Source organism: Musca domestica, unplaced genomic scaffold, assembly GCF_030504385.1.
Source record: "Musca domestica strain aabys unplaced genomic scaffold, Musca_domestica.polishedcontigs.V.1.1 10, whole genome shotgun sequence".
NCBI classification, from domain to species: Eukaryota; Metazoa; Arthropoda; class Insecta; order Diptera; family Muscidae; genus Musca; species Musca domestica.
This window is the reverse complement of record NW_026712115.1, coordinates 12,458,051-12,473,678: the sequence shown is the minus strand read 5'-3', so window position 1 is coordinate 12,473,678 and position 15,628 is coordinate 12,458,051. Positions and strand designations below refer to the sequence as shown.

The 15,628-nt window shown below is 33.3% G+C and overlaps 1 protein-coding gene across 6 annotated transcripts in view; it reads right to left on the bottom strand.

Moving 5' to 3' along the window:
* LOC101890869 (zwei Ig domain protein zig-8) overlaps positions 1 to 15,628 on the bottom strand; it is a 358,699-nt gene that overhangs the window by 12,328 nt on the left and 330,743 nt on the right. For all 6 annotated transcript variants that reach the window (XM_059126655.1, XM_059126641.1, XM_059126633.1 and 3 more), the window contains 2 exons: positions 11,555 to 11,722; positions 3,801 to 3,935 (listed from right to left, as the gene is read on the bottom strand). In XM_059126655.1, the coding sequence (XP_058982638.1) occupies positions 3,801 to 3,935; positions 11,555 to 11,722 (303 nt within the window). The remainder of the gene's footprint in view (positions 1 to 3,800; positions 3,936 to 11,554; positions 11,723 to 15,628) is intronic.

The window sequence follows — 15,628 nt, the reverse complement described above, 5'->3', positions numbered from 1 at the left end:
ACTTTGTCAAGAGCTTAATATCCTCAGCCTTGAAAATTATGATAAATCTAGACAAAGTATTAGTATTGACCAAAATTTACTTAATTTTGGCGTAAAATGGGAAAACAATGCCAGTGAAAAAGCGGGCCTATAAAACCATATGTTCATAAATAACTTCATAAACATATCATAATTTCTAGTTTCTTGTCCGAGCCACGGCGTATGCCTTGAAATAAATACATTTATTAAACAAGTAAGCAAAGGCTATAGACGTTTGCTTGTCTACGATATTTGCCTATAATCGTCAACGAAATCAGCATAAAAATCCAGAAGTTCGCCTTTTGTGTATTTTTGATTTCTCATGCAAGTTATTTTCAGCGTTTCGGTAGAATCGAAATGTTTTTCATGGAAAAGTAGTGGTCCATACTACACGCTGTCCTAAACTCTAAATTCATGCCAGATTTCGTGTTCTTTCGTTTCTATTGTGACCTTTATAGCGGCTGCAAAATCAGGAATATTTGTTGGCCCATTTCAACCGCTAAATATATTGCGGACATCTTCTGAACCTAACCCTATCCTTGTGAAAATTTTCGTGAGGATCGGACGATTATTGCAATCTATATATAATAACCCCAACCTGCGTTGTAAGGTGAAAAAAATATTACAAAATGTACACTTCAATATTATAAGTTAAATTGAAAAAATCACATGCATAAAATATATGAAAGAATAAAAATATGTCACAAAATACTACAAAATCGATATTAACATCATTATTGACATTTTTTATGCGTTTCTTTTTTAGATTTTATACTTTTATGACAAGAGGGGAATTGACCAAATTTGTGAAAATCGGTCCAGCCATTCTTGAGATATAAACATTCTAGCTAACATCACCTTCTTTTGTGGATACACATTGTATATATTTCGCGATATATTTACTATCGGCATCTACATAACGGTCATAATTGACCTGTTCGTCTATTTTTGATTTCGCCGGTATTAAAAATATTCGCGGATTAATGGAAAAATTGACTTTTGTTCAACACAAATGCTATGGTCTATTTAATCCACTAAATTTTATCCGATGAGCATCAAAATTGGAAGACTTCTGCCCAGCCCTAAGCTCTAGCCTCATACTAACTTCCGCGTCGATTGGTCCATAATTGCGTCCTGTAGAGCAACTGCAAAATCAGGAAAATTTTCAGTTTTTGATCCATTTCAACCCCTAAATATTATGTGATCATATCCAAAAACTATAGGGTCCTATTCTGGCCATCTCCATTCCATTGCGACCTGTAGAGTGATTACAAATTGACATGGACAGATGGACAGACGGACATACATAGCTAGATCGACTCAGCTCGGCGACATAGGAAGATCCATACATACTTTCCCATGTGGGCCCAATAAATTTTATAATACCCCCAACACATAGTCCAAATCATTCGGGCATATAAACATTTATATGTCGTTTCGTCCCGTTGAGCAATACTATTTTTATTGCAATTTGTTTTTAAGAATTCAGAAAATAATCGCATTCATTCAGCACAGGTGAATGGAGTCGACAGTGAACCGAAAGTGCATCAAATTGTAACCCGAGAATCTCTTACCTTAGCTCTCTTCGGTTCCTAGATCGGATATGTTTTTAACTCGCTCCTGCATTAAGCCCCTACCTGAACTTGAGTTTCTCCTGTGATTTTAGTCATAACATTCGATACAGTCAACCGATGGTTTGTGGCTAGCTCTTTGGTTACATCCCGCTTAACGCTCCTAATCAGATTAATATTTATATGAATTTTACCACAAACGGTTTTTTTCACTTTTTCAGGCCGAAAAAATCTTCAAGGCCAGCTCTCTTTCGTAGACAGTTCTTCTTTCCTTTTCATTTCAAAAAAAGTAGTGTTGTTCCGGAACGAACTAGTTCTAGGGACGGTTCAGTAAAATAAAAATCATGCTCTTTCATTTATTTAGTTCCTTCCGTTATTTTCACTGAAGCCACATGCTGAACAAATTCATGGAAGAGAATTAAGGTTTTTTGAAAGAGACAGAGGAGAGGGGCGAGTTCATTCTTCGTCGTTTATAGATATAAAAGCTCAATCTAAGTACACACGCAAAATTTTGGCATGTAGTTTCAGCATTTCTTTATCTAGTTCAAACATCCACAGATTCATAACTTTATCTTGTCGCTGTTGGATTTTTATTTTGTTTGTTTTTGTCCCCGCGTATACAAAAGTATAACATATCAAAGTAATTTTTAATGGGAATATAATTTTAAACAAGTGAAAAAAGCACACAACAATACTTTTATATATAAATGGGTTAACCCACTAGATTTGGATTAAAATTGTCATATCCATTACCAATAATTCAAATAAATCCTCTTGAAGTAGGATTAACCCTGCAAAAAGTTCTAATGTAAACATGGCATAAGTTTGGCGGGGCCGCACCTTTAATAACTTCTCTCATTTAAAATAATCTTTACAATTTTAAATAATTCCCATGAAAAATGCTACGAAAATTATTCAAATACCAGGAATCGGGGTATAGTTGTTGTAGCCAAATATCTGTGGTGAAGGCGATAACTATTGCGAACTTATAATACCAATTTTGTGTTATACGGGGCTATACGAAGACGTGAACCGTGAACGTGTATAAGTAATTTTCTGTCATTGAAGGGAGCACCCATTGCAATATCCAGGTACTAAATTTAAAGCAATTGCTGTGAAAAAATGGTGAAAATATCAATTATTGTGAGGCATAGTTGAACAGTTGTTTGGAATTATGTTTTCCACATACTGAAAACACAATCCCAATACCCACAATACTGTAAATCTTCCGGTACAGTTTTATGGATGCTATACCATAACGTAAACCTTGTGGTCCATTTTCAATACTAAAAATTATTCGGTCCTAAAACGCATCTCATCCAAATTTTATAAATATCCTTCACTTCGTTCGGAAGCAAGAGTTATTTCTACAGATGGACGGACAGAAAGTCGGATGGACTTGGCTAAATCGACATAGATTCTTATGCTGATCAATAATATGTGTAGGGTGTAAAATACTTATTTCGAGGAGTTCAAAACGGAATGACAATCTTAATATGCCCTCCATACTATGTATGGTGAGTGCTATATGGATGACCAAATGATTGAGAAAGTTAGGAACTATTTGGAATGAAAGAACGAATTTCCGAACTTAGTTCCTTTTGAGAAGAGGTAACACTAGTAAAGAGGTGGTCCAACACTAGTAAAATTTACTCAATAATATGTAATGAGTGAATTTTCTCTCTTATGTTTAAATATTTTAAAAATTTATCGAACATAATTCAATAAAAACCAGAAGAAAAGCAACGGTCTTTAAATGGAATGATGCAATGGCGAATGCTTATTATCTGAAAAATTATTGTTTTAATAAAATTATTTCCTGAAATATTTAAACATTTTTTTACATCGGCCACAAAACTGATGAGTTTCAATCAGCCGCTGTTTCTGAATAATTCTTGTAGATAAATTGTTCCCGATAAGAATTTGCAAATTCCAAGATCTTTGACTGACAAAATTGCACTCTTCACTCGCACTCATATCTTATGTTATCATTTGTACAAATTATTGGTTTTTTTTTGTACAAACCTAAATAAATTATAAGACGCATGTTATTACAAACGGTGCCCTTAAGGTTGTCCTGGCATTTTGTTGTTGCAATTAATATATATATATATATATAAATAGCAATATATACCATTGATAGCGAATATTGCAAATGTCAAATTGTTGAACTATAGACACATAAATTAACACAGTAATTACTTCACTCACCTTTTCAATTATGCAAACTAAATTGATTGTTGATCCCATGTCGACATGTAATTCGCCAGAACCTAAAATAAATGCTTCTGGCACAACCACTTGAAGGTTAACGAAATGCGATATGATGCCAGTGGGTGTTGAAACCTGAAAATTGACCAGATAAAATTACATTAAAATTTGTATTTTAATTTTAATTATTTGCGCATATATCAAATAACATAATTATTTTCATTAATTTAAAAGAGCAGAATTATAATAGTTGTGATAATTACAATAATTTTCGTTTTGATATTTCAGAAATAAAAAACTTGGCTGCCCGATATTATTTCGTGTAAGCAAAGACAAATGCTATGTTGCAGAGTGAAACACATATTGGTAGTAACTAAAGGTTGTTTTTTAAGCTAGATAGAACTTTAAATTGTAAAAAGTAACACAAAAAATTAAATTTTGATGAAACTTTTTTTTATTTATTTCAGTATACTCTGACAAATCAACATGAATAGACGCTTGAACAACGCTACGAAATTATCCAAATTTACTTTGAAAATCAGGCTCTAGAACAGTTGGTAAATGACCCGTTGTTTTATCGCAAAATGCTTTTCAGCGATGAGGCGCATTTTTGGCTTAACGGATTTGTTAATAAGCAAAATTGCCGCATATGGAGTGAGACCAATCCGCAAGAGACCCTACAGATTCCCTTACATCTAGAAAATGCACCGTATGGTGGGTTTTCACGCTGGTGGCATCATCGGACCTTATTTCTTCAGGCCGGAGCTCGCATTACGGTCAATGGGGATCGTTACCGCACCATGATTAATGATTTTTTGTTTAAAAATATGGATGACATTGATCCGGAGGAGATGTGGTTTCAACAGGATGGCGCTACGTGCCATACGGCGAACGCAACCATCGTCTTTTTTAAATCAAAGTTTGGCGATAAGTTAATTTCGAGAAGTGGACCTGTCAATTGGCCTCCAAGGACATGCGATTTGACACCTCTCTATTATATCGTGGTGCTACGTGAAGTCACTGGTTTATGCTGATAAACCAGCAACAATTGACGCCTTGGAGGCCAGCATTGTTCGTGTTATTCGTGACATTCGGCCAGCAGTGCTCGAAAAAGTGGCCAAAAATTGGACGTCCAGAATGCACTTCGTGAAGAACAGCCGCGGTGCCCATATGCCCGAAATCATTTTCAAATGTTAATGTCACGTATTGATCTTTCGAATAAAAAAAAAATTGATTAAAATTTAATTTTTTGTGTTATTTTTTACAATTTCAAGTTCTATCGGGCTTATAAAACTTCCTTTACAATAGAAGAGGATCTAAATCCGTTGGTGACCGTGGTATGGTATTTCACAAAATTTTCTTTTTTTTTTGCTGTAATTTTTGTATCGCATTTCGAAAGAAAGGTTCCCCTATTTGCTCAAAACATATACACATTTTATGTATGTGTATATTGTTTGAAATAATAACGAAAAAAAAATATAGTGGAACAAAATTTTACAAATTTGGAATAAAAAAATTGTCCTTCTATATTGGAATCAAGTTTGTAGATTAAACCCAATACATGTTCTGTGGATTTTCTCTAATATACATTTTATGAAAGCCCAAAAGTCAGGCAGGTCCTACTTTATGATACCCTTCATCACCTTGCATATTTAGTAGAGCTACCCATAACAAATAAACGAATTTATAATAAGAAGGGTATGGCATAATAAAACTAATACAGAGTTGAAACGCTGAAACTAAACTATCTTCCTGGTTGCACAATGTTTAACACTTTATGTTTGAGCAAAATTCGCCACACATTTCGCATTTAATTAGAGTTATGATTATTCGCACTTGTGTGGGGAAAGTTCAATTTCTGGTCTAATTGTAACACGAATATAACCATATCTTGCACGTGTGGACTACATCGATTACCATATGTTGAACTATGGAACAATGTATGATGTAACATGGTCTTTATAGCATCATTCTCTTACAATTGGTGGTAAAAGGTTGCTATGTAGATTCAGCACCCATACATATGTACGAATCTGAACCGATCTCGATAAAATTTGGCTAATACATTTCTGAGCTGTATTTGAAATATTTCCCTGAATATTGTTATTACGGGGTGCATATTTTGGCTGTGGGTAACAAATGTAACAAATCGGATGAACAGTATATATGGGAGCTATAGCTATATCTGAACCGATATTCACCAAATTTGACATACTAGCTCCTAGACGGTCGTAATTGCCAAATTCCATCTCATTTGGACAAATATTAGACGTTTGATGTACAATAAAAGGCAAATCGGACGAAGATATATATATGGAAGCTACATCTAAATTTTGACCGATTATCTTCAATTTCGATAGGGTTCGTCCTTGGGCCAAGCAAATGATTTGTGCAAAATTTCATCTGTATAGTGCAATAAATGCGAACTGTACTTTCTTTACAAAAATACATTGACAGACAGGCGGACGGACGGACGGACATGCATAAATCGACTCAGAATGTGATTCTATGCCGATCATCAACAGGAACTATGGGTCTATCTCGTTTCCTTTTGTAGGGTATAAAAAACTTAAGTTTGCCGAACTTTTAATATCCACCACCATTGGGGCAAAGAAAATATTTTTGTATAAAAGTAGCTGAATACAAAAGTGTTCCACTTTAAACTACAAATACCAGTAAGGCCGTTTGGATAATGCTGTTAAACCATTATGTTGATGAGACCTTTGTTTGGGTAGCATACCAAAACGGGAACCTCTATAGACAATTTTATACTTCAGGGATTGTCATATACCAAATCTTATTGAATTCCAAATTTTGAAACAATTTCGTGGGTTGAACTACAAATACCAATTTTTAGACAAATCCGTGGAAAAATGTGACATAATCATTAAAATACCGATTGTTGGGATATATGGCGGCTATTCCGAAACGTGTACCGATATATCCCATTTTAAATACAAACCATCCTAAAACTTTGAAACCCTACATCAAATAATGTGGGCTTAGAATTTTATACTGATCATGACTATATATACTTTATATGGGGTCTTCGACGAAAATTTAGGGATGTAACAAACGGAGTCAAAAACTTTTCAAGGTGGATGGTAAAAAATCGGAGAGAATTTCACAGACAAAAATCAAAGGAGCTTATGAAGATTGGTGGCTCTTTCGGAAACCTAGGTATTCCCTGCAACATAAACCATCTTTCTCCACTAATAAACAAACATTGTTTTTATAAAAACAACAATAATAAGATTAAGCCTAACTATTTTGCAACTTGACCTTAAATTGGTTAAAACTAAGAACACCTTGAAAATAGCCAAATATTGACAACGAACCACAGTTGCAGATAGACTAAAAAATTGGTCGAAGACATTGTGTTCAACTGTACAAAATATTGTGGTTGAGAAATGAAAAAGAAAAATTTATAAACAATTTATATTCTTTCATTTCCGATTATCTCAGTTCATGTCACAACTAGAAACAATTTCCTTTTAATGACTTTACTTGAAATGCATTTGCAAATTGGAAATGCAAACCATTTTGGAAAAGAAAGGAAACTGGTAGAACTTTTATTGTGCTAATTCGAAAATGTTGTATATCCGCAAATTACTCCAAATTCAATCTGTAGAAATTGTTTTTGTGCTATGTGTTTCTTGTTTTTTGTTTTTGGCTTACTCCAAAAGGACAAAGAGGGTATTTGTTAAAAGTGGCACACAAACCCTTGTGCATTAAAGGCTGGGCAGATTTTTTTTTTTTTGGTTTTTTTGTGAAATGTCAAATGGTCTTGACCTTTTGTACTATCAAGCAAAAACAAAAACATACACACACGACCCATATGTGGACAAGGTTGGAAGGCTTAGATGTAGACAAAGTTATCCGTACGAACACGCACACAGTGCAGGGCCATGCAACACTATTTAAACTTTAAGAAATGTATTTATGCTTGGAAAGGGCGGATGCAAATACAGGTCGTATGACCACACCACATGGTAATCTGAACGTACCTAAGCCCAATTTTTTGCCATGTCTAATGTGACATGAAGGAAATATACTGTTAAATAAAAACAAAATAAAAAAGGTATAATATATACACAAATATGTAATTGTAGTAATATATTTAAATATTAGATATTAAATTTCAATCACATCAAAAAACGAAGTTCTGATCTACACACGTATTTTATGGAAGGGAAGTTTAAGGTCGAACTTTGCTTTGCGGTTTCCGTCAAAAAAGTATTGTTTAACTCAGTGAATTCCAACAGATTTTTTGAGGAAAGGGAGTTTCTGTCGACGTCCGATCTATTTAGAAATCCATTTTTGCTGTTACTTCGCTCTGCATTTTTTTAACACTATCAGATTATTATATATATACTATTTTGTCAGTCTATGTTTGCCAAATAATTTGATGAGTATTTGACATATCCTGCTCGAGTATGTATAGAAGTTATATTCTATAATTCAATTACATAATTCAATCATTTAAATTAGAATTTTTATAAAAATATTAAATTCATTTGGGTATATATAGTCCGATATAGGAGAAATAACAAGATATAAACTGAAATCTAAATGTTCTTTAATATTTCCTTTGCTGCGACAGACGGCGTAAATAAGGAGCAATTACCACGACATTTTTTTATAGACTCGTGGTACCGGTCAAAAACCAAGACAACTCTTTGACAGGAATTAAATGGGCTATACATGAAATCTTTTTCTAGGTCACATAGTTTTTTGCAAAACATTAGTTTCAAATGTATGTATGTATATCTGTCCGACTGCCTGTTGAAATTTGGCAAACAGTTTGTATTGTGTCTAGGATTGTTGGTATTGAAAATAAGGTATATCGATCTACATTTAATATTTTCATGATTTTTGTAACATTTTCATGGAATTATTTCACATTTGTTATAAAGTATTAGTTACAGGTTCTACTTCTTGTGACAGAATATTGCACCCATAAAGCGGTATCTTATATGGTATTTTGACCATTTAAGCCACATTTTCCAAAGGGTTGGTCTAGAATTTGGTATTTATAGTTTATAATGGGTTTTAGCTTGTGTGGTATATATTCATGTTTTCCTATAGCCTCCATATAGAGGTACCTCAGATATTCGGTATTTTGACAACATGTTCTCATAAAACCGTTCCACCCATTTTATGGTATTTTGAAAATTTTAACTACATTCTCGAACCGATCTCATTGCTATTTGTAGTATAAAGTGGAACACGTTTGAATCCAGATACTTGAATTTAACTTTTTTTATACCCCACACCACACTGTGGTTAGGGTATTATGTCTTTGTGCATTTGTGTGTAATATAAAGAAGGAAGCGAGATAGACCCATAGACATTTGATGATCTGCTTAGAATCACATTCTGAGTCGATTTATGCATGTTCGATATTCGGGTAAATATATCGAATATAGCTTTGCAATACCATTGCCAAATCTCATCGAGATCAGTTCAGATTTGGATATAGCTCCCATATATATATTTATCCGATTTCAAGATTTCAAGATTATTGTGAACCAAATGGTAAGTATAGGCACGAATTGAATGAATTTCGCCGCATGCGACCAAATTCAACAGAAATGGAAGGACGTGTGTCAAATTTGATGAGAATCGGTTCAGATATAGCTATAGGTCCCATATATATGTTTCATCCGATTTTGTGTTTAAGTCCCTCTCATCCCTAAAATGCACTTCACACCAACGATATTTGTTGCCTGGCATCAGATGCAGCATGGAAATGCTTCTGCTAAATTTTATACAGATCGGTTCAGATTTGGATACATTTCCCACACATATCATCATCTGATGCTTTAAAGTCATAATTCCAATTGAAAACCGGTTGGTATGATTTAATAGTCATAAAATCCGGATAGTTCTACTAAATATGCAAAGTGGTGTAGGGTATCATAAAGTCGGGTCTGCCCGACTTTGGCATTCCTTTACTCGATGGTTTGGGTGTTTGGTAGTAGGATATCTCAAAATATACATTTGTCAATTTAACGATGATAGCTTCCGAACAAATTGAAGTAGGTTGATAAAATTTTTCAAATGTGTGTTTGGTCGGCAGGACTTTTGGCATTGAAAATGGGCTATATAAGTTCACGTTTTTTGTATGGCCCCATATGATGCTACATCCATATATTAAGTTTTTGATGATTTTATATACATTATTCACCGGAATTCTTTCAAATGTTCATATTTAAAATTTATATGGGAATTTCTGTCTATGACAGAAAATTGTCTATGCGGGTCCAGGTCTTCGTATTGACCTCCATGTAATATATTCGGTATTTTTAAGATTTGAACAAACTGGTTCTATTTTTTTAATTTCCAAATTCGTTTCAAATGGCCACGGCTGAACTTAATGCTTTTTAACTTATTTTTAATTTGATTTAATTTATTTCCTCTTAGGAAACCAAATATTAAAGCCAGTTTATGGTACAAAAACCATTTTTATCAGACCTCACTGGTATTATTATAACGGTTAAGATATGTTTCGTCGAAATATCCTCATTAGAAGAAATCTGCATCCAAACTCGTCGCATCGAAATATTTTCACCAACATTAAATTTAGTTTGGAAATAGGCAAAAAAAAAAAAAAAAAAACTCATTTTAATTCGTTCGTACTTTCGTTCCTTCAATTATTATTTTCATCAGATTTATATAGTAGGCAGAATGGAGAATATTGACCCATTGTTCGATTATCTTCCAACTTGGCCCGTCCCAACATAGTTACGTCATTAAAAGAGAATGTTAAAATTTGATAATGATTATAGCTCTCATAAATTATGAAACTATTACTAATTTTCATCAAATTTCCATTAAATTTACATGGGGCATACATTAATAAAAGGTCACATGCTAAAGTTGAAATTCTGACGACGAACAGACTGGTGTCTCTAACTTTCCACGCAATCTATCCAAATTTACACAATGGGCAAATTTCTCCGACTGGAGATGTAGTAATGTGTTTAGTGTAATTTAAGATTTAACTGGATTAACAGGCGTAAGTCGACTCAGTTTCAGACAAAACTCCATTGGAACAAAATGTTTGGGTGTATGATCTATATTTCATAGATGTCCAAGTCAACGAATGACCTTTCCATATAAGGTTGGGACATACCAAAATAATGTACGTTCATATGGGAAAATGCTTAACCGAAAGTCGGAAAATACGTCTATAATAATGATTTTCTATAATATGTATTTTCTGAGTCATATTCAACTTTGGATTGTAAATAGATGGTATCATATGTTAAAAAACTAATCAATATGTAAGTATGTTTTTCAGAAAACAACGTTCGAAGTATTAAGTGATTAAAATTCTCCTTCACTTCACTTTTAAAATTATGCCATATAAAAAATATTACAAAATCGTAAATAATATGACTTGTTTATCTATGTCGATGACCAACAGACCCCATATGTGTTAACTTTAATATTAATCAAAATTATTTAAACTGCTGTACACGTTGTCCTATTGAAAATTATTTCAATTTTTTATTTCCTTAGTACATTCTATATAATATAAGTTTAAAGAAATCATGAATATATTTCATAAAGTCGCATTATGTCATAAGAAAATTATTCCCATATTTTTCATTAAAAAAAACACGGAACAGAAATGCTAATTTCCCCGGAGTCAAAAATACATAGTGTCAGCAAATAAAAAACACCACAAGTTTGAGATAGATATGCAAAGGAAGAACCAGTCCTGTTGTAATAAAATTTAAACTCACCTGACACTCATACATGCCGTGATCCCGGCGCTGCACAAACTTTATCTGCAGTGTCCACATATTTGATCCCGGTGTATGCAGAATAGCAAAGCGTTCATCGTTTGTGTACAACTGAGCTCCCGACGATAGGATATGCCAATCTCTACGACGTATCCAGGATATTTGATTCTAAAATATTATTCCGAAGGGAACAGAGGTATACAGAAGAATAAATATTAACATGAACTTTGTAAAGAAAATGCACACATCAAGACACAAGCAAGTACGACAATGTAAAATAAAAAACTACTGCGATTCATATTGGGAAAAGTAGTGGTTTTATATATATTTTTAATTTTATTAAAATTTCTATGGTACTGTTTAGTCATATTTTAAATGCATAAATCACATACAACAAAATTAATAACATATTTAGCTATACTTTGTTTTATAGTTTTGCCTAATGATCTTATAAATGCTGAAAATAATAAAATGTGTAGATAAATATGTGGTGGATATAACAGTACTTTTGTAATAAAAAATAGAATATTAAAATTACTTAATTGTAGCTCTTAACTCTATGCTACAAAGTTATAATGAAGAATAAAATGGGGAATTATGATAAAATTGGTCGATTTTCTTAAAACTATCTTACTGTCAGCTGGCAAGAGGACTGAAACCCCCTTCGATCTGTGGCCCACTGCTCGGGTTTCAGCTCTCTTTTATAATCAGGTAATCCCTAATTTTTTAATGCGTTAGCGTTGATTTCTCCAATGTCACTTCTTTTACGCTTGTTGTAAACGTAGAATTAATATTTCACCCTTATGCGACTCGTTTCGCATAGTTTTGTCTTTTTTGTCAGTTAAAAACAGATATACAAAAGGAAAATACACTGTTCCACAGTTTGGTATTTGAGACCATAATAGATTAATATAACTTTTTTAATCAAAATATCAAGGAATTTAATTGAGGTCATATATTTCTACGTTAAAATATCTAGCAGAGTACGAAAATAGGGCTAAAAAGGAGACACGTATATCGGTGTATTGAAAGTTTACATCTAAAAGTAACCAAAATATAGGGAGCAAAAGGGGGAACCCTCTTCCACAGTTTTGGAAGATTCAGGTTAAGATTCCTCGGAATCCGTGCATTTTAGGAATATTGTGTTTTCGGCAATATTGGAATATAGTGGTCAAAAATGTTAATCCTCAAGCGAGTCAACAAAGCGTCTTTTTGATTCTGTTTTAATATAGTTAAAAACTTAATTTAAACAGAATCGTAGGAAGTCAAAATATTCCATAAAAGTGTTTGTCATAAAATTCTACTATAGGTCCCAGAAGACATCAAGAGTCTACAGGCAGGTCTACGGCAGGAATTCATATATATTAACAAGTAAAAAAGCTGTAAGTTCGGCCGGGCCGAACTTTTAATACCCTCCACCATTTGGTACAAATTTGGCAATTTCCAAAAAAAAAAAAAAAAAAAAAAAAAATAATAATAATAATAAAATCCGTTAAGAATTCTGTTAAAACCTTAAAAATACCGAATGCTTATACGACGACGTGGACCTGCATAGGCAACTTTTTTCACAAGTTATTACAATATTTACATGCGAAACTTGAAGAAAAATCTGTTTATAATGTAGCTAAGATCATCAAAAATCCGAATATGGAGGGTACCGTTATATGGGGGCTATACGTAGACGTGGACCTGCACAGACAATTTTCTAGCATGGGCTGAAATATCCATTACCAACTTCAAATGCGAAATTTGAAACAATCCCGGTAAATAGTGTCGCTAAAATCATCAAAATGCCGAATATTGGGGGGTACGGTATATGGGGGCTATATGAAGACGTAGACCTGCACAGATAATTTATAGGGTTAAACTCGTAAAAGTATGTGAATTTGTGCAAGAGTAAACAACAAATCATCACTTTAAAAGTCTTCGTCCGATTTGCCTTTTTTGTGCGCCAAATGCGAAATAACAGGAATTTGGGTTGAAATTTGGAACATACGATCATTTAAAGCATTAGTCAAATTTGGTGGAAATCGGTTGATATATACCTGTAGTTTCCATGTATAATGATAATCCGATTTATATTTATGCACTCCGTGACAAAGATATTCGGGGAAATATATCAAATTTCGGTTTAGATTTGGATATAGCTCCCATACATATCATTATCCAATTTCAAGATTATTGTGAATCAATCGTTAACATAGGAGCGAATTAAATGGATTTTGACACATACAATCGAATTCAGCCTGGAAAAAAGTGTATCAAATTTTTTCGGTTCATATATTAGTTCCTTGCGGCTTAAAATTATATCTGCTTTAAAACCATAATACTAATACTATTATAAATTCCACATAAAAACGTTTTTTGTTATGGGTACTTAACATACACATTGGTGTAGGGTATCATAAAGTCGGTCCGTGCAATTTTAGCCTTTCTTTACTGGTTAACTGTTCATTTAACACATACCCAATCCGAGTCAAAATCTCCCTTTAAACTTAATTTTTTGGGAAAGGTGTCAAAGTAAGAATCATTCCAACTCAAATTTCATTTTGAGTCTCTTAACAAAAGAAATTTTTGTATTTAATGTATTTGATATAAAATAGCATATATTTTTTTTAAATTTGCTTCTTAAAAATCTAGCATTTTTTTCCAATTCGCTGTTCTTATAATTTCAATCTACAATAGCCAGTCTGAGTTGTGGAAAATGCGAAGTAGATTTGATAGTACTCGTTTTTCTTTTCTTAGGTCATATGTTGTTAAGGCCCTTATATAATTTTGACAATTTACAAAGAGGCCCCTATACTTTGAGATATATTTCGAAACATTTAGAATTGAGCTTTGAAATTTGATAAAGGTCTTTGGATAACATCGAGAATCATTGGTACAGAAAATGGCTCACTTCGATTCGCTTTTTGGAACTGTCGCCTTGTAAGGATAAGCCCGATTTCGAGTATTTTTCAAGTTTTGATATGTTTTCCATTAAGTTTTGACATTTTGAGCTCTTATTATGTAGAAACGCTATTTACATCAAATATTCAATATAGATCCATCTTTCGATACAGCGCTAATATGAAGATATTCCCTGATTTAAATTATTTTGAGTACCTTAGCCATATCTATGCGAAACTTGGCTAGGAAATTATTATTTGGGCATCTTTGACATCAGCCTTCTAAAATGATGCCGAAGATTTTTACACAAATTCAAACAAAGTACGACTTATAGTAGAATTTTATGACAAATAATTTTGTAGAATATTTTGACTTGCTAGGATCTTAATCAAAGGAAGTCTTCTGTTTTCAGCTCTACTTTTAAAACCTATAAACGAATGTCCTCGTAATGACTGTTGTTTATAACGATCGTAATCAGAGTGTGTTTTAGAGAAAATAAAAAATGTAGGTTTTCAAATTTCTCATTCTAATTCTGTTCCAAAAACGATATTTAAATTATGGACCTTGACAATAAGTATTTATACCCTACAACACTATGTGTTGGGGGTATTATAAGTTTGATTGGCCCAAAAATTATGTAACACCTCGAAATATTGGTTTCCCACATAGGAAAGCATATATGGATCTTCCTAACTCGCCGAGCTGAGTCGATCTAGCTATGTATGTCCGTCCGTCCGTCTGTCCGTCTGTCCATGTTAATTTGTAATCACTCTACAAGTCGTAATTATGGCCCGATCTTCACGAAATTTAGAATGTAGGTGGGGCTTGGACCAGAATAAAACCCTATTCCTTTTGGAGATGATCGCCAAATGTTTAGGGGTTGAAATGGACCAAATACTGGAAAAATTTCGGATTTTGAAGTAGCTATACGGGTCGCAATTATAGACCAATCGACGCGAAATTTCGCGTGTAGATAGAGTTTAGGGCGGGGAAGAAGGCTACAAATTTGGGTGGTCATCGGATAATATTTAGCGGGTAAAATACACCATATCTTTTGTGTTGAAAAAAATCAAAATTTTTCATTAAACCGTGAATATTTTAAATCCCGGCGAAATCACAAAGCCATCACAAGGTTACTTCTGACCTTTACATTGATGTTATTATCCAACAAATCGGATATATAGC